The sequence below is a fragment of the Bos indicus x Bos taurus genome, chromosome 28 (genome assembly GCF_003369695.1).
Source record: "Bos indicus x Bos taurus breed Angus x Brahman F1 hybrid chromosome 28, Bos_hybrid_MaternalHap_v2.0, whole genome shotgun sequence".
In the NCBI taxonomy this organism is placed as follows: Eukaryota; Metazoa; Chordata; class Mammalia; order Artiodactyla; family Bovidae; genus Bos; species Bos indicus x Bos taurus.
The window spans coordinates 40,672,535-40,693,258 of NC_040103.1; the positions used below are offsets into that span (position 1 = coordinate 40,672,535).

Genomic DNA, 20,724 nt, shown 5'->3' on the forward strand with positions numbered 1-20,724 from the left:
CCCCTACTCCACGCCACTGCCCCTTCATCAGAGGTCTGTCAATGCTTTGACACCCCATTGTCAACGCGCTTCCCAGGCCTAGTTGCTGTGACTGCTTCTCACCTCGGGTACACATCCCTCCCAGGGCTGTGTCCTGTGAGCGGAGATACAAAAATCTAATGGATCATAGAGCCCTTCTTCCTGAAGGCAGTATTTGGGGGAGGAAATGGCATTTTATATTAAACTGAACCATTATACTAAATTGGAATTTCCCTCGGAGGCACTGAGCTTTAATGATATGAAATTCCATAGTGAAGAGCCTGGTGCATAGGCAGATGGGCCAAGGGAAATGACTGAGAATCAATTTCTTGATTCCAAAAATTCTCACCCACAAGGAAGATATAAAAAGTCCAGAAGAATCAAAATGGAAGCAAAGAGGATTTAGAGAGGAACATTTCCTTGAGGGGGAAAGAGAATCGGGATATGTTTCTAACTCCCTGTAAGAGGAAGGAGAGTGCTCACCCATTCCCTGAAAGTCTTCCTGGAGGGCCTTCATGTGGGGGCCACTGAAGACTCCCACAGAACAGAGCCAAGGCCTTGAATAAGCAAGATTCTTCAAGTTTAATCATAAAAGCAACTTAATGTCTTCCATTGGCCTTTTGACCCTGCTCATTTACTCAACTGGATGAAAATTAGAGAAAGTTTCATGACTTTTCTGTTCCCTAACCAAGGTTAATGAAGAAGATGGCACCCCACTCCAGTACTCTTGCCTGGAGAATCCCAGGGATGGGGGAGCCTGGTGGGCTGCCGTCTATGGGGTCGCTAGGAGTTGGATATGACTGAAGCGACTTAGCAGCAGCAGCAGCAACCAAGGTTAATAGAAAATTATATTTCAGTTTCAAAACCAAGTTTTGATGCATAAATTAAAATGATCTAATCCAATATAGTAACTGGAATATTTCCTTGCCTTGGTGCAGGAAATTTGACCCTTAAAAGACATGAATCAATACAAATCTCCCATTACGGTAGATCTGGGCTGATTCAAAAGCAATACTATGTGGAAATAACACAGGTTTTGAAATGAGATCAACTTGAGCTAAAAATTCCATCTTGTCTTTTAACCTCACACATTTTTTAGGCCTCAATTTATGATCAGTCTTCCTGTAGTAATGATATATCTCTTAGGGACTTTCCTGGTGGCCCAGTGGCTGAGAGTCCATGTTCACACGGCAGCTGACTCAGGCTCAACCCTTGGTCAGGGGACTCTATCTCACGTGCCTCAGCTCAGAGCTCACACGCTGCAACAAAAACTGGGTGCGGCCGAATAAACGAATGAGCATCTTTAAAAATAATGTATCTCTTGGTGTTGGAAAGACCTGGTCATATAACAAAAGATGAACACATTCACACAAAGGACAGAAGCAAATGAGTCACACAATTAGAAACAGGCGTGATCAACCAGGAAATGTTCAAAGTGTTTGACTTGACTAGTAAGCGAAGAAATGCAAATTAAAACAAGGCAGTGTGAACTTTTTTCATCTAAAAAATTGCTAAAAATGGAAAACTAATATATATTGGTCTACGTTGATTATATTCATGTTCACAAGACATAAGAGGGGGATGAGACAGGCACTCTGATATAAGGTGCTCAGGTCTTTGGGAGCTCCCACACTCTGAAACAAATACTTTACCATCATAAGAAATTAGAGACATCAGCAGATCTGGGTATAATGATGTTCATCGCTGTATTATTTGCAGTAGCGTTAACTAACCCACATTTCCAAAAATGGTGAAGATTTACCTACATTACAATTCCTCCAAGTGGCAGACTACTGCAAGGCTATTACATGTTATCCCAAATGCTATTTACTGAGTTGATAAAATGCTAATGATACATTATTAATTGGCAACAGTAGGACATAACACTGAACAGAACAGGAAAACCTCAATCTGGCAAAACAAGCTACATGTATAAAGCTGCTTGACAGGATAATTTTGGTGGTATACTGATTTTGTGCATTTTGTTTTAGTATTGTAGAAGAATCAGAAAGGATGAGAGCGATTTTTCTCCATTTTCCCTCTATCCCTGTCCCTCCCCCTCTACCTCACACCTGCCCAAACAGAGGTCAGGAATACTCATGCTCTAGGAAGCCTGTGCTCATCTTTCTCCCAAAATATTTTCTTTGAATACAGGTGAACTGAAATGACAGCTGATTGAGAAGCCCTCTGTGGCTTGGACAATGGTGGGTGGGTGGTCACGTGGCCTGAGCCAGGAAGTTTCCAGTAGATATAGATGTAACGAAACAGAAGCTTGTGGCCTACCCATCCCTAATCCACGTTAGTCCCAGGGGCAGAAGATGTGAGAGGAAAGGTTGATGGCCACTTAGGAAGGGCTGGGCCCCAGCATGGGGTCTCTCAGGCTCAGGAAAAATATCACCATCCCTAAGCAAGTGAATTGGAACTTCCTGAGTGTCCATAGAGATCTTTCTATGACTGACCTTGACAGGGTAAAATCCAAAATTTACACAGTTTCCTGAGGGTAAGAACAAAGCTGGGCTTCCCAGGTGGCACTAGTGGTGAAGAACTCACCTGCCTGGGCGGATAGACACAGAAGACACGAGTTTGATCCCTAGGTCAGGAATATCCCCCGGAGGAGGACACAGCAACTCACTGCAGCGTTTATGCCTGGAGAATCCCATGGACAGAGGGGCCTGGCAGGCTAGAGTCCACAGCGTTGCCCAGAGTCAGACACGACTGAAGTGACTTAGCACGCACACATGCAGGGAGGAAGCTCCTGTTAAAATGGCTGCAAATTTCTTGCAATCTCTTTAAATGGGATTTCAAGGGAAGATATCACTTGTTTTGCCTATAACGCATTCAAAGCAGGGCCTGGCACACAGTAGGTACTCAGTGATGTGAGTCTCCTTGCTTCTGAGGACAAACCAGCTGGCTCACCATTTTATGCAACACCCCACAGCAAATAAGCAAAGATCTGAGGGCAGAAGGAGGTTGTTCAGAACCCAGTGGCCTTACAAGGGGGGCTCTTCAGCAATCCTTGACCAAGAGGCCCATTCTACGGCTGACCAGGAGTAACATCAGGCATGATGGTGGCAGCATCTGGTCCTCAGTCTCTCGTTGCTGTGGTAACTGACAAGCCAGTCTCTAGGGCTGTAGGAAACTGCCTCACATTTCTGGTTACTGACAATTAAAGGGTTTCTTCTCCTTGCTGCACGATACTCACTTTATATTCTACAACCAGCTCTGAGAGTCAGGTTGCCCCAGTGTGCATATCATCTGGTTTGAGACAGCAGAGAAAAAAAAACCCCAAAGCTGAGTTTATGGGCTCTATGAGCCCTCACACATCATTTAAGACACTGCCCAAGAAGTTCTGGGGGTTTAAGTGTTCTCCTGACTCCATTTCTGCTTTCATACTCCAGTTTTGAAAGGACTCTCCCTGGGAGCTCCACCAGGAGGGGCACATAAACGCAGTAGCCGTGTGTGTGTGTGTGTGTGTGTGTGTGTGTGTGTGTGTGTACACACACTTGCTTTTCACTTCTCTGTGTGGTGCCTCATGATTATCCAGCCTGGCAAACCAGGTGTAATAACAGGGTAGAAAGCACAGATAACAGGGTCTTTCTGGCACAAGCAACAAGTTCATCGGAATCCATCAGAATCCATTTGTGGGAAGAGCGATGGATGGGAATGCAGAAAGGTAGAGACACTAACCTTTAGTTTTCAGACACATTTGCTGCACGTGGTAATTAAAGCTATTTTTATATCTCCCTAAGTGTCAGCACTCCCTTTTCCAATGCTTTTCCCAAGCATTCTTCTGTCAAAACTCTGCAAAACAACACTTGCTGGGAACAATTGACTCATGTCTGAAACATGGAGTCTGATTCTACAGCAATGGTGGGGGTCTGGCTGAGCCATTTTGTTGGTAGGGAGGTTGAAGTTGAGTGCCAGTTGCAGAGGATCTGGAATGGCTCCTACAATATTGCCTTCCTGTAGTTCAGTGAGCTAGGTACACATTCCTACCACAATCATACAAGCTCTCTGAGGGTGAGGAGCATCTCTCTCTGATTCTCATAAGCACGCCAAGTGCCTCATAGGTGTTGGATACACAGATGCTAAATGAATGATAGGTGGTGAAGAGTTATAGATTCAGGCAGGGAAATAGGAGATAGAGCAAGAAGTTAAGGACCACTAAAGAAGCACAGCCTGAGTTCTCCGGGGCATTGAAAGAAGGAAAGGTTTTGGAAGAAATCAAGAGGTCTTGCAACATGGGGAAATGGTAATTTGATATGAGTCATAAAGGATGCATAGCAGTTTGAAAAATAGAGTAAGGAGAACTAGAGTTCCAGGAAGAAAAAACCAGTTATAAATACTGCAATTCAAGTTCACCCAGCAATGAATCAAGTTATGTCCCCAACCCCCTACACTCCTCATAAAGACATGTATTCCTTGTTACCAAGTCCTTAAATATCAGTACTTCCTTGATTAAGTTCCAAACTTGCCCTCAGAACATCAGTTGGTTGTTAATAAGAAAAGCTATCATTTAAGAGTGTCTGCTGTATGACAGACCCTGTGATTGGTCGTTTCTCATGAGTTATCCCATTTAGTAGTCCTAAGTTTCCCACGGGGTAGCTCGCCTCAGCCGCCGCCCCGACCTCGGACTTGGGATAGCTCCTAAATGGAAAAAAGCAAAACGGCTGTCTGAGAAGGCCTTACAAAGAGCTTTGAAAAGAAGAGAAGCAAAAAGCAAAGGAGAAAAGGAAAGATACTCCGATTTGAATGCAGAGTTCCAAAGAATAGCAAGGAGAGATAAAAAAGCCTTCCTCAGTGATCAATGCAAAGAAATAGAGGAAAACAACAGAATGGGAAAGACTAGAGATCTCTTCAAGAAAATTAGAGATACCAAGGGAACATTTCATGCAAAGATGGGCTTGATAAAGGACAGAAATGGTATGGACCTAACAGAAGCAGAAGATATTAAGAAGAGGTGGTAAGAATACACAGAAGAACTATACAAAAAAGATCTTCACGACCCAGATAATCACACCCAGATGGTGTGATCACTCACCTAGAGCCAGACATCCTGGAATGTGAAGTCAGCTGGCCCTTAGGAAGCATCACTATGAACAAAGCTAGTGGAGGTGATGGAATTCCAGGACTGGAAAAGGTCAGTTTTCATTTCAATCCCAAAGAAAGGCAATGCCAAAGAATGCTCAAACTACCACACAATTGCACTCATCTCACACGCTAGTAAAGTAATGCTCAAAATTCTCCAAGCCAGCCTTCAGCAATACGTGAACCGTGAACTTCCAGATGTTCAAGCTGGTTTTAGAAAAGGCAGAGGAACCAGAGGAACCAAATTGCCAACATCCACTGGATCATCGAAAAAGCAAGAGAGTTCCAGAAAAACATCTATTTCTGCTTTATTGACTATGCCAAATCCTTTGACTGTGTGGATCACAATAAACTGTGGAAAATTCTGAAAGAGGTGGGAATACCAGACCACTTGACCTGCCTCTTGAGAAACCTATATGCAGGTCAGGAAGCAATAGTTAGAACTGGACATGGAACAACAGACTGGTTCCAAATAGGAAAAGGAGTACGTCAAGGCTGTATATTGTCACCCTGCTTATTTAACTTCTGTGCAGAGTACATCATGAGAAACGCTGGGCTAGAAGAAGCACAAGCTGGAATCAAGATTGCCAGGAGAAATATCAATAACCTCAGATATGCAGATGACACCACCCTTATGGCAGAAAGTGAAGAGGAACTAAAAAGCCTATTGATGAAAGCGAAAGACGAGAGTGAAAAAGTTGGCTTAAAGCTCAACATTCAGAAAACGAAGATCATGGCATCTGGTCCCATCACTTCATGGGAAATAGATGGGGAAACAGTGGAAACAGTGTCAGACTTTATTTTGGGGGGCTCCAAAATCACTGCAGATGATGATTGCAGCCAGGAAATTAAAAGACGCTTACTCCATGGAAAGAAAGTTATGACCAATCTAGACAGCATATTCAAAAGCAGAGACATTACTTTGCCAACAAAGGTACATCTAGTCAAGGCTATCGTTTTTCCTGTGTTCATGTATGGATGTGAGAGTTGGACTGTGAAGAAGGCTGAGCGCCGAAGAATTGATGCTTTTGAACTGTGGTGTTGGAGAAGACTCTTGAGAGTCCCTTGGACTGCAAGGAGATCCAACCAGTCCATCCTAAAGGAGATCAGTCCTGGGTGTTCATTGGAAGGACTGACGCTGAAGCTGAAACTCCAATACTTTGGCCACCTCATGCGAAGAGTTGACTCATTGGAAAAGACCCTGGTGCTGGGTGGGATTGGGAGCAGGAGGAGAAGGGGACGACAGAGGATGAGATGGCTGGATGGCATCGCCGACTCAATGGACATGAGTTTGTGTAAACTTCAGGAAATAGTAATGGACAGGGATGCCTAGCCTGCTGCGGTTCATGGGGTCGCAAAGAGTCGGACATGACTGAGCGACTGAACTGAACTGAACTGAAGTTTCCCATGAGATGTTTATTATAAACTCTATTGAGTGGATAAGGAGAATAAAGTTCCAGGAAGGAAATAAAACAATTTCCCCAGGGACTTTCCTGAAAATTCAATGGTTTAAGACTTCACCTTTCATGCAGGAGGTTCAATCCCCGGTTAAGGAACTAAGATCCCACATGCCTTGGGGCCAAAAAACCAAAACATAAATCAGAAGCAATATTGTAACGAATTCAATAAAGACTTTAAAAATGGTCCACATAAAAAAAAATCTTGAGAAAAATTTCCCAAAGTCAAAGAAATGGTCAGCAGTAGAGTCAAACGTTATCCATGGTATGTTCCCCAAGACTGATCTAAAACAGTGGTACCTTATCACTTTCTCAGTACTGAGCCTCAAAGCCACCATCTGTGCAGTTCCAAGTACTCTTCTCATGGGGCTTCGAAAAGGACTGAAGAATGATATTATATAACAAATATTTCCTAATCTATCTGTAACCATAAGTGTTAACTCTCATAGATTCCTTTGGGGCTGAGAAAGGAAAATAGATATATTCTGATTGACAAAGGGAAGTACATTTCTAATAAATATGGTTTGTTATTTTCAGACACTACTCATATGACATGCATTAGTTTACCTGTGTGGGTTTTTTCAGGATTTTTTCACCTTCTTCATAGGATATTTTACAAACAAGGTGCTGATATGTAAAAGAGCACAAAGGGAAGAAAGCTAATCATAAACAATAAAAAATTATAATAGGACTTTCCCCAACAAGATTATATTACCACTTCCAAATTATTTTTAAAAATGAAATATTGCTGGAATTCAGTCATATATTTGGCATTTAGTTAATGCTGAGTGAGGAGGGAAAAGGTGAGAGAGAGTCAGTGTGACATAAGGTGTGTGTTTCTTAAATTCTGAGTCATTCATACCTAAGTTCAAATCCTGACTCTGCCACTTACAAAGTGACATCGAAAAGTCAGTCCCTTTCTCGGAGCCTCTGGTTCCTTATCTGTAAAATGGAATGATATAAGTTGAGTATCTGAAAATTTATCCTCCAATCCTTTCCCAACATTCACCCCCAAAGTCATCACACCCTCAAGGCAGTAGCACCTGAGGTCAATGACCTCTCCCTTCTCTTTGAAACAGTTTATTCATGAGGCTTCCAGGACTCCACCCTCTTCTAACCATATCTATACTCATATTAAATTATCTAAGCACTTGAATTAAAGCATGAGTGAAGTGAAGTTGCTCAGTCGTGTCCGACTCTTTGAGACCCATGGACAGTAGCCTGCACCAGGCTCCTCTGTCCATGGGATTTTCTAGGCAAGAGTACTGGAGTGGGTTGCCATTTCCTTCTCCAGGGAATCTTCCCAACCCAGGGATCAAACCCAGGTCTCCCATATTGTAGACAGATGCTTTACCATCTGAGCCACCAGGGAATTAAAGCATAGTGTCCTAATGAATAAAATAGCAAGATCTAAGTAGAAACTGCCTTCAAGAAACATACTTCAAAGAAACAAGAATGAAAAAAATATATTAGGTTAAACCGCCTCTTCCAGCAACACAAGAGAAGACTCTACACATGGACATCACCAGATGGTCAACACCAAAATCAGATTGATTATATTCTTTGCAGCCAAAGATGGAAAAGCCCTATACAGTCAGCAAAACCAAGACCAGGAGCTGACTGTGGCTCAGACCATGAACTCCTTATTGCCAAATTCAGACTTAAATTGAAGAAAGTAGGGAAAACCACTAGACCATTCAGGTATGACCTAAATCAAATCCCTTATGATTATACAGTAGAAGTGAGAAATAGATTTAAGGGATTATATCTGATAGACAGAATGCCTGATGAACTATGGACGGAGGTTCATGACATTGTACAGGAGACAGGGATCAAGACCATCCCCATGGAAAAGAAATGCAAAAAAGTAAAATGGCTGTCTGAGGAGGCCTTACAAATAGCTGTGAAAAGAAGAGAAGCAAAAAGCAAAGGAGAAAAGGAAAGATACTCCGATTTGAATGCAGAGTTCCAAAGAATAGCAAGGAGAGATAAGAAAACCTTCCTCAGTGATCAATGCAAAGAAATAGAGGAAAACAACAGAATGGGAAAGACTAGAGATCTCTTCAAGAAAATTAGAGATACCAAGGGAACATTTCATGCAAAGATGGGCTCGATAAAGGACAGAAATGGTATGGACCTAACAGAAGCAGAAGATATTAAGAAGAGGTGGCAAGAATACGCAGAGGAACTGTACAAAAAAGATCTTCATGACCCAGATAATCATGATGGTGTGATCACTCAGCTAGAGCTAGACATCCTGGAATGTGAAGTCAAGTGGGCCTTAGAAAGCATCACTACAAACAAAGCTAGTGGAGGTGATAGAATTCCAGTTGAGCTATTTCAAATCCTGAAAGATGATGTTGTGAAAGTGCTGCATTCAATATGTCAGCAAATTTGGAAAACTCAACAGTGGCCACAGGACTGGAAAAGGTCTCCCTGTCCATCACTAACTCCCGGAGTTGACTCAAACTCATGTCCATCGAGTCGGTGATACCATGCAGCCATCTCATCCTCTGTCATCCCCTTTTCCTCCTGCCGCCAATCCCTCCCCAGCATCAGAGTCTTTTCTAATGAGTCAACTCTCTGCATGAGGTGGCCAAAGTATTGGAGTTTTAGCTTCAGCATCAGTCCTTCCAATGAACACCCAGGACTGATCTCCTTTAGGATGGACTGGTTGGATCTCCTTGCAGTCCAAGGGACTCTCAAGAGTCTTCTCCAACACTACAGTTCAAAAGCATCAATTCTTTGGCATTCAGTTTTCTTCACAGTCCAACTCTCACATCCATACATGACCACAGGAAAAACCATAGCCTTGACTAGACGGACCTTTGTTGGCAAAGTAACGTCTCTGCTTTTGAATATGCTATCTAGGTTGGTCATAACTTTCCTTCCAAGGAGTAAGCGTCTTTTAATTTCATGGCTGCAGTCACCATCTGCAGTGATTTTGGAGCCCCCCAAAATAAAGTCTGACACTGTTTCCACTGTTTCCCCATCTATTTCCCATGAAGTGATGGGACCAGATGCCATGATCTTAGTTTTCTGAATGTTGAGCTTTTAGCCAACTTTTTCACTCTCCTCTTTCACTTTCATCAAGAGGCTTTTTAGTTCCTCTTCACTTTCTGCCATAAGGGTGGTGTCATCTGCATATCTGAGGTTATTGATCTTTCTCCCGGCAATCTTGATTCCAGCTTGTGCTTCTTCCAGCCCAGCGTTTCTCATGATGTACTCTGCACAGAAGTTAAATAAGCAGGGTGACAATATACAGCCTTGACGTATTCCTTTTCCTATTTGGAACCAGTCTGTTGTTCCATGCCATTTCTAACTGTTGCTTCAGTAATATCAGATAGAGTATATTTCTGAGCAAAGGACATTTCAGGACAGGGGGATAAGAAAAGTCATGCCATAATGATACAGATCAATAAATCAACAGGACATAAAAATGCTAAACATTTATCCTCTTGTAACAAAGCTTGAAAATATATTAAGCAATAACTGATAAAACTACAAGGACAAATAGGCAAACTCAGAATTAAAGCTGACTATTTTCATCCCCCCTCTTAATAATTGATAGAACAAGTAGAGAAAATATAATCAAGGATACAGAAGACATAAACAACACTATGAACAGAACTGACCTAACTGACATTTACAGAACATTCCTGACAACAATAGATTATACCTCCTTTCCAAGTGTACATAAAACATTTACCAGAAAAGACAATCTATTGGACTATCAAATAACTCTCAATAAATTTAAAAGGATTCAAGTGATATCCAAGTAATTCAACTATGGTCTCTGACCACATGGAACTCATTAAAAATCAATAAAATAAAGATGTCTGGAAAATATATAAATATTTAGAAACTAAATAAAACACTTCTAAACAACTCATGGGTCAAAGAAGAAATCAAAAGGTAATATAGAAAGTATTTTGAACTGAAAAACAATGAAAATTTTGGAGATGGCATTAAATCACTTAAAGGAAGTTTCAAGTGGTAAAGAAAAATAAAGTTCTGAAATTAATGATTTCAGCTTTCCCCCCAAGGAAGCTATAGATATAGGTGGCAAATAAACACCTGAAAAGATTCTCAATATCATTAGTCATTAGCAAAATGAAAATTACAACCATAATGAGGCACCATTACAATCCACCACAATGACTGATGGCAAATGCTCTGATTAAATCGGGTACTGAAGATCTGAAACAACTGGGATTCTCACACAACCTGAAAGTTTCTTTAAGAGTTCCAAGTACACCTGCCATACAGCACTGTAATTCCACTTAGAAATACGTACCCTCCCCCTAAAACGAAAGCCTGTGTTCATACAAAGACTTGTACATGAATGTTAACAGCAGCATTATTTGAAATCACCAGAAATCTCAGATGACCCAAATGTCCATCAAGAATACACATATATTCAAGTTGTGGTATATTTATACAACTGAACATGCCTCATCAATAAAAGGAAAGAACTATTACTGTATATTGCAATAAGGGTGACTCTCAAAATAATTATCTGGAGGGAAACAGCCATAGAAAAATAGAAGAAGAAGAGAGAATATACTGTATGATTCCCTTATATAAAACTCTAGAAAATACAGGAAAACACAAATAACCTGTAACGTTTACCTACAAATAATCTCTAGAGAATACAAACAATCCATCTGAAAATACAAACAGACTACCTGAAGAGTGGGCTTCCCTGGTGGCTCAGCTGTAAAGAATCCACCTGCCAATGCAGGAGATGTGGGTTCGATCCCTGGGTCAGGAAGATCCCCTGGAGAAGGAAATGGCAACCCACCCCAGTAATCTTGCCTGGAGAACCCCATGGACAGAGAAGCCTGGCAGGATACAGTCCATGGGGTCACAAAAGAGTTGGACACGACTTAGCAACTAAACAACAAGAATAACCACCTGAGGAGCGGGGAAGGTAGGACCGGGGTGGGGATTCCCAGGGGGCACAGGGGGGGCTGTTGGGTGATGCATATGTCCAGCACCTTCATCATGGTTACAGTTTCACAGGGGCATACATACATCAAACAAAACTGTACACACACATGTGTGTTTATTGTATGTGATTAAACCTAAATAAAATGGTTATTTTTAAGTAAAAAAAATAGGTTTAAAAAATGATGCTCAAAAACAGTGCCTGGCTCCGTCTAACGTCTGACAAATGGCAGATCCCAGTCTTGGTTCTGGGCTCTCAGTGGGGCTACAAAGTTGGCTAGGATGTGATCCTTGTGCTCAAGGACTCCTCAGTGGAGCTGGGGAGAGAAACAAGTGAATCGATTACAATAAACATAATTGTTTTAGAGTGTTGCTAAATGAAATTTTCAGATGGTAAATGTTACAGGGACTTAATGTTCGAACAGAATTAGAATCTTCAAAATGAAAGGAAGAAAAAAAATTAAATCTCTTCCCTCCCTCTCTTCCTGTGTGTCCCGAATAGAGATTTCTTGAAGCTATTTCATTCACCATGCATATCATGGTCTTTTGTTCTTGCTTTCTTCAATTAGTTTATTAGCATTTCTCTCCCCTGCATTATGCATGTGTAGCCTAATCCCATTTTCATTTGCTTTAACTCAGCGTGTGTTTGGGGGCAGGAATGGTTTAAAAGTCTGGAATGATGTTCGCTGGACTGTTGACAGGAGTCTCCTCTGGTGTGAGCCAAGTCTGTACTCAGAGGGTCCTTGTGGAATATTTGTTGGTGAAAAACCAATGAAGATGCCAAGGTGAGGGCTGGAGCCTCAGGGGCAATAGCAGGAGAACAGTCTGGGGAGAGGGGTTTGAAGAGGTTCAGACGCTGGGATGACCTTCTGCTCGGGGTGGCAGGGATATCTCATGATACAGGCAGAGCAGCTCTAGATGAAAAGAAATGGCAGGAGTTGAGACCAGAGAGGGCTCTGAAGTCAGTTCATGAACAGCCTCATGGACCACGTGAAAGAATCTGAACTCCATCCTATGGGCCCTGACACCCCACCATCTGCTGAAGACCTATTCCAGCAGAGACGTGAGCAGATGTTGAGAGAAAAAGCACGAGTGTGTCTGAAACACAAGTATATGTAGCAGCCAGAGTGCACCACCTCATCCTTGGAAAGCACAGCACGCATCAGAGATGAAGGTGCCTGCAGGAGAAACCTGTTTTTTGCTGTTTAACTCTAACTTATCAGCCTTCTTTGATCACGGAATCCTTTTCCCACAAAACACCTACGAATTAGCAGAATACAGGTTCCCTGGGGCATGGTGTAGAGACTGCTGTAGGAAGCCTGGCTGGTGCTTCCCCTGTCCTCCTCCCTGGCTGCTCCATCACCCGCTGATGGCCTGGTCAAGAATGGAGAATGCAAGCCTAGGAAAGGGAGGTGCAGTGGAACCTGAGATGCTAACAGTCATAGCTTGTAAAGCAGGATCACAGCTTTCTGAGCTCATGAAGAATTGGGAGGTCATAAATGTCTCTTCCCCTCCATGAAGGCAATTAAAAAATCAGAGTTAAGGTGAGGAAGCAAGAGGCAGATGTAGCAGTGGGATCCTTAAGCCAGCACCTCCTCTGTGTGTGAACCCCTCATGCTGGGGACTCCAGGCAGCCTGACAGAAAGGAGGTGCAGCCCTCACTCATAGGCTGTTCCAGAAGCCAGATGTGTGTATCAAGTCCCCAACACAGCATAGCTGGGGTGAGGAGTACAGGATGGCAGAAGGGTGAATAAATCCAGGGAGATCTTTTGGCAGAGGCAATGCTTAGCAAACTCCTGCAGGAAAGGTAAATCCTTGACAGTCAGAGGTGGTCATTCCAGGCCTAAAAGAAAATCCTAGCAAAGGTCCAAAACCGAGACAGAAAAATAAATAGAGGAAACAACAAGTCACCCACTGCTTGTAGGGATAAACCACGGGCATGCAGGCAGAGGGCAGAAGTAAGGAAAGGATGAAGAGGTGTTATGGGTCATCCTGGAATGAGTTCTGAGGCAGCAGGCAGGATGTAGGTTTTCATTGACTAGGGAACCAGCCAGTAGGTTGGAAACACTGGTCCCTGGGACTGGAACACGGTGAGAAACAGCTGAGGGGAGGATGATGGATTCAGAGAGAGGCACTGAGCTGGAGGTGATCACAAGGCTTGCAAGCAGCTGAGTCCAGAAGGCATCTGGATCCCTGGGTCTGGAGCTCAGAGGAAAAAGATATGGGGTGTGGGGGTCATGAAAATAGGCTAGTGGTGGGGCAGGGCCTACTAGCTCTGCCTCCTCCCTCCTTAGAACCTGCCTCCCCCTGGGCACCTGCTGAACCACAGAACAGAGCCCACCCAGAGCATCAGTTGTTGACAAAACCTAAGCACAAGGGTTATGTACCTGCTTCTGCATTTCTTGAACCATTTGCATAAAAGTTTGCTTTGTTCCCATGTCTGGAGGAACTCTGACAGTGAGAGCTATCCAGTAACAAAGGGGGTGCTTCAGGTCCCCTTCACAGATGGTTTTGGAAGAGGCTGGAAAGACAAACATTCCATGAAAGAATTTCCCCCATAAGCTTCTCAAGAGGCCAGACAATGAGGCAGGTGTGTCCTGCCTGGACGCAGAATGTCTCAGGAGAGCGTTCTCCTCTGCCCCCAGTCTGCATCCAGACCCTGCCTAGCGCTGAGGACACAGACACCTGCGCATCACTAAGCCAGAGCCACGTGGGGAGGAGGCTCTCCAGATCAGCTGACACAGGTTCTGGGAGCCAAAGTCAAGTCTGATGGGTCCTAAACTGGCAGCTTCTGATGAATGACGCACAGCAGTTCCCTCCATCCCTGGGCTTCCCATCTTAATTGTTTGCCTTTGTCTTTTCTTGGAGGCTGACTGGGAAGTACTCTTCAAAGCAACTTGCTCTACCCTATGCTATGTACAATGACTTGCCTTCAACCAAACCCTTTTGAGAATCTACCCTTAATACAGGGTATTGGGGATTCAGTGGGGACCTGGATCCTGTCCGTGTCCCCAGGGGACTCACAGCCTAGTGGCTACCTTGACTAATATTCAAATTTGCTATTCACACTTCTTTTGAATCCCCCATCCCCCTCCAAGTTAATGTGTAACTTAATCAATTGATAAAAATACAGTTTATGCCCCAAAGCACATCTGCTTGCCAGTGTCCTTTCCCTCAGTAGAGCCCAAGGATCTGTAGAAACTGTCAGCAAGGCTCACATACTCACAGCCTTTCTCTGCATCCAATTACCCCTTCTCCAAATAAAACAGACCTGTAATATGCAACACCAATATTCACCAGTGAGGGTGCAGACATATTAAGAAAACCACTTCATGAAGAAAACAAACAAAAACACGTGCCCTTGAGTGTTTATCTTGAATCCAGGAAAACACATTAAGAAAGTCAAATACAGAAAGAAAAACTGAAGGACAGAGCCGTGAGGAATGAAGGAAGCAGCGGGTGGAGCTGGAGGATCACCACGGAGGCCACCCTGGGGAAAGATGTGGTAGGAAGAGACACTGCCTGAGCGCGTCTGATGGGCTGAACTTCCTCCAGAGAAGTGGTGAGCAGTTCGGGAAGCGAGAGATGGAGTCCCAATGTAGATGCTAGAGTCTGGAGATCATGGTGGAGCTGCTAAATACCTGCCCCTGATTCTTTTCCTCCCATTTTATTTTTTCCGAGCCATCACATATGATAAACAGAGAAGCAACTGGGAAACTATTGGTCTGTGGGTCTGTATTTGGATAGAGCCTGGAATGCTGTAACCATCCTAAGAATAATAGGACTTGTTTCCAAGAGGGTCATGCCGTACTAGGAAACAGCAGCTCCGAATATGGCTTGGATAAATTGACTTGTGATTTAGAAAACAGCTCAGTCATTAACCAGAGGCCACACTGGGGTCTAAGAGTCAAAGCTTTACAAAAGGACCCACCATCAGATCTCAGACTTCAAGAATGTCCCTGAGTGCACACCAAGGCCAGCTCAAGGGCATCCCCATCAGTATGCATACCAGAGCCCTATTGATTGGTCTTACGGAATCAGACCCTGACTGTAGGTTAAAGGATCATTGCCAGGACTACCTGCAGGATGGTGTCATTTGGTGTGAAGGTCTCTGGAGCCAACAGTCTTCATACAAAATCCCAAAAGCACCTTTCAATAGCTGTATGACCTTGAGCAAGTAATTCAACCTCTCAAGCCTACCTTTTCCCATCTGTAAAATGGGGATGCTAATAACTACCATACAAGGTTGTGAATGAGGGCTAAGGGTGGTAACAAACACAAAATACCCTGACAAGTGCTTGGCCTCCCCGTAGAAAAGGAAACTCAGAAAATGGGAGGGGTCACTTCTGGGGACATTTATCCCAGGGACAGCCACATGATTCGTCTTTGAGTTCACGGTGCAATGTGCGGCTGACTGGGGTGGAGCTCAGCAGTCCTCTTGGGTGAGGCTGTTCCAGTGTGGCCCTGACAGCTGTGCCCACATCCAACACCTCCCGGTGGCATTTCCTGCCACCCAACAATACCCTGAGGACACCTCACACTGGTTAGTGTTAACCCCAGCCCTGGAGAGGGGGTGGGAGGGACAGACAAGAGAGTCCTTGGAGTGGGTCAGGATTCAGGGGAGGAAAAAGGAAATCAGTTAGAAATGTAAAAACAGTACTTTTTGAAGACTGACAATATAGAAACCCTGGCCATCTGATTTGGAGGAGCCCTCCCCAAAATAAAGCCAGCATCTGACATCTGCCTTATGGGGCACATAGAATCCCTCCGTCTCCGGGAACAAAAGAAACCTATAAAGAAGCTGGCAAAGCCCAGAGGATCAAACCCTCCCAGCACCAAGAGGACTCCGGCAGGCTCTGAAGAAAGCAGCCGTCATGTCCCTTCTCCTAATTACCAGCACAACCATCTGCAACCCCAGGGAAATGGACCTTGCAGGTCTCCAATTGGCCTGTGTAGACACGGAGTTAACAAGGTATGAATTCATGGACAAAAACCATGAAAAGTGGGCCTCGCAAGCAGTTACTATCTGATACTACCTGCAAAATAAGAAAGTAAGCCACCCAAAACTCTTTCAGCAATGGTAGCACTGAGCTAATGAAGAAACACACATCATAAAAGCATAAATTACCTGCACGATAAACCCTGCATCTTCTAGAATGTGGCCATTAGAAATCAATCAGTTAATTTAGGAGCAACGGAAGGCCACGGGCCGATGAAAGCCCGTGCCAGGAAGCACTTTGAAGAGTCAGCTATATTAATAGCTGGCTGGAGTCATATGCACTGTCCCAGAGGGTGCTTCCTGAACGGATGTGCAGGCAGAGGGGGCTCTTCAGGGAAGCGAGGGCATGTTGCTTCAGGGAAGCGAGCCCATGTAATGTGTGCGGCGTGAGCAGGCCAGGGCCAGGTAGGGTGCAAGTGGTGGAGAGCAGACCACGCCACCATGAAATCTCGATGTCCCCATTCCTCCCAGGGCCCAATCCAGTGGGAAGGCCACCTGAGGGAGAGATTTACCATTTACCCCCTTTAGAAGGTTACACTGACCCACTACCTGACCAGCTGCACAGGGGGATGTGTGCACACAGACACACACCTATACAGATACACATACACACATACTGACATGTGCATGCATTAATGCACACACATCCATACACACTCTCACAAATATATACAGTTACACACTCACACCCATGCACTCTTACATACACACAGTCACATAACACACATATACCTTCAGGCTCCTACAGGAAGTGCAGCCTCTAGCCCGTTCTGCATTCCTTTGCACATCCCCTCTGCATCCCCTTTTCTGGCCAGCCTCCATCTCTCCAGTCTCTGACCCCTGGCACGTGGCCTCCCCTCACCCAACATATCTAGAGCCTGACGCCACTTCCTCCTGGACTCAAATCTGCACTGTTTTCCTGGCTCCCACCTGCTCCAGGTGAGCAGCTTGGCATGGCCCATCCAACTCTCTCACCTGCTGTCTCGCTCAGTGAAGCCCTGGACTCCACTCCAGCACCCCAAGTCAGAGCAGAGCCTGACCGGTCACTCTGTACGTTCTGAGTGGCGGGAGCTCAATGTAAGCCACGCCCTTCACCATTCTGGAGCTCTTACCTCATTCACAAAGACCCAATGGCTGTCCTTGGAAGCCAGGTTGGTCTCCACAGCCTGCAGAGAAAAAGAAATGTAAGAAAAAAACATGAACAGAAGCAAGCCAGAGGCTGGCAGACACACAGGATGACTGCTGAGACGGAGTTTGATAAACACTGTTCTTGGAGAATTTTTTCCTCACAAAACACGCCATCCCCCTGGGCAGCTCTGGCCACCTCAGCTGCTGGATGCATCATTTGAACACGGACGTCTGATTTCCTGCTGTTCTTTGGAATTCGCGTGCACCAGCCCGGAGCAAGGTTAGAAGCTACAGCTCCTGAAGGCATCACGGGCGGGGACATCCCTCCCTTTCTCATCTCAGAGACTGCCTGCAAACTCTTTTCTAGAGGGTTACTGGGGTGGGGGATGTCTCATCATTCCCCAAGGCTAGAGACTCAGGAATCTGCAACAAGGGATTTACAGCTGCTTGGCCAGCCAAGCTAAACAACACCCAGGAAGATGGCGGCTCACAGCCAGGGCTCTGAGCTGCCTTCAGCTCTAAAGAACCCATCAAGGACCCTAGAACTGACTCTTTTTTTGCTCCAGAACAGTGACCCCCACCTCCCACCATTCTCTATTAGAGCATTTTGTTCCGTTTATTTATAGCACTTGCCATGTCTGTACTTGACGGAGAAGGCAATGGCACCCCACTCCAGTACTCTTGCCTGGAAACTCCCATGGGCAGAGGAGCCTGGTAGGCTGCAGTCCATGGGGTTGCTAAAAGTCAGACATGACTGAGCGCTTCACTTTGACTTTTCATTTTCATGCATTGGAGAAGGAAATGGCAACCCACTCCAGTGTTCTTGCCTGGAGAATCCCAGGGACGGGCGAGCCTGGTGGGCTGCCGTCTATGGGGTTACACAGAGTTGGACACGACTGAAGTGACTTAGCAGCAGTGTCTGTACTTGAATAGTTTTCAGCTTATTTATTTCTTATTATCTATCTCCTTTAACCAACTGGGGTCTCCATGAGGTCAGGGCCACACCTATGGCCGTCACATTTGTATCTCAAAACCTTCCACTATAACCAGCACATAGGCAGTGTTCAATATATAAAGAACACTGTTGTTGAACATATGAATGAAGGATAGGAGGGCTAGGCAGATGGGACCCAGTTACTTATTTTGCTTCTCATATGTTTTTAGGAGTGCTCTTTCCCTTTTTAGACTGGAAATCCAACTACTTTAGCACATTAAAAAGTGGGGCAGGTGTATGGGATAATTTTGAACATTTAAATTTTTCTGTAGTTTTCCAAATAAAAAGAGTAAGTGTATGTAGATTGACAAAAGAGGAGGAATTGATAGTTTTCCAGCTTGTCCTGTAAGAATACTCACAGTTAGCACGTGCCAAGTATTGCTGAGTGCCAGGCAATGTGCCAGGCCTTCTATGAACATGGGAGAGAGTTCAGATCATAGTTCTCTTTTATTTTTAATTTTTTTATATTTTTATAATGTAATTTTTATTACTCTTTATTTGGAAAGGTACAGAAAAAAGCAAATGTTCAAAATTATCCCATAAACCTACCACATTTTTTAATGTGTTAAAGTAGTGAAAACTCCCCATGTATCCCTCCAAATTCATCCCCCAGGGACTATTCCAAATGGCCCCTTCCAGAAGTTTTTGGTCACGTCTGCATGTGTCTGCATACACTTAGCAAACTGATGTTCTTATCAAAATGGGGTCATGAAACACACATCAGGTTTCAACTATCACTTTTGACTTATCAGTGTATGAAGAATATCTTTTCCTCATCAGTACACAGAGGTTTGATTTGTTCTTCTTAACAGGTGAGGCATAGAGGGGTAAGAAGCCTGCAGGCTCCAGTGACCCAGCATACACATGGCACTGCCATTGTACAGGGCCTCAGTGAGAACCACACCTCTGCAAGGAATGAACGCGTTTGCTGGTCAACACAAAAAGCACATGGAAATGGGGCCTGTGGGGGTGCCTGGGCCAGCTCTAGCATCCCAGTCCTTTGGACACTAAGGGTGGTCATTGGCGAAGGCCACAGATGCTCCTTCTCCAGCCTATGAATGAAAAGGTACCATCCCCCATGAAGACAAGTGGGGACAAGAGTCCAGACTGGACTGGAGGGATGGCCTCCACCAGCTGGCATTTACCACTCTGGTCTCTGTTTGCTTATCTGTAAAATGTACATAACACTTGCTTCCTCTTGTCTGCCTATGTAGGTGTAATATTTCGGTCTCAAGAAGCAGCAAACACACAGAGCAGTGTCCAGAGAAGCCCCGGCCCTTCCCAGGAAGCAGCAATGGGAAGTGTGCATCCCCATCCTTTGTGAGTTCCATCCTTACCTCTCGACTCATCTACATTCTTAGATCCTGAGAGTCTCCTCTGGCCACAGGAGTCCTTCCCTTAAGAGACAGGCGCCCATGAAAAGCTTTCTTGCTCAGGATGAAAGAGTTATGTCTAAGAATACCTTGGCCGCTCCCTCCCAGCCAGAGGAAGAAGTTGCCAAGCGTTCCGTCTCCTGCACTTGTACGAAGGAAGCACTGAGAGAGGCCATGCGCTATGCCTGGGTCCCTCGTGGGGCCATGAACTGAAGACTCCTTTCTCGACACTCTACAAATTCCATAAACCATACTGCAAAGAAGGCACAGGGACTTCGGAGTCAGCGGCTCTCTGAGGAACCCTTAGACCCTCAGGCAGGGTGGGGAAGGGAGAGCCCCCCAGTCTATAGCTTCCTTCCTCCCAATACACAGACTGTCAGGAATGTCTTCAGAAGCTCAGAGGCCCAGGAGGAGGTGGGGAGGGAAACGTGAGACAGGTGATGTGAAGTCACTGCAGCACATGGCCAGGCTCTGACTTGCCTCCATTCCTGACACCTCAGCATTTCCTTAATGCTCACGTAGAGAAGAAGGCACTCCAGTACTCTTGCCTGGAAAATCTTATGGATGGAGGAGCCTGGTAGGCTGCAGTCCATGGGGTCGCTGAGGGTCAGACATGACTGAGTGACTTCACTTTCACTTTTCACTTTCATGTATTGGAGAAAGAAATGGTAACCCACTCCAGTGTTCTTGCCTGGAGAATCCCAGGGACAGGGGAGC

General features: G+C 44.7%; 1 protein-coding gene across 3 annotated transcripts in view; it reads right to left on the reverse strand.

Moving 5' to 3' along the window:
• Nucleotides 1–20,724, reverse strand: part of GRID1 (glutamate ionotropic receptor delta type subunit 1) — a 686,401-nt gene that overhangs the window by 257,890 nt on the left and 407,787 nt on the right. For all 3 annotated transcript variants that reach the window (XM_027530481.1, XM_027530480.1, XM_027530482.1), the window contains one exon: nt 17,625–17,678. In XM_027530481.1, coding sequence (XP_027386282.1) covers nt 17,625–17,678 — 54 coding nt within the window. The remainder of the gene's footprint in view (nt 1–17,624; nt 17,679–20,724) is intronic.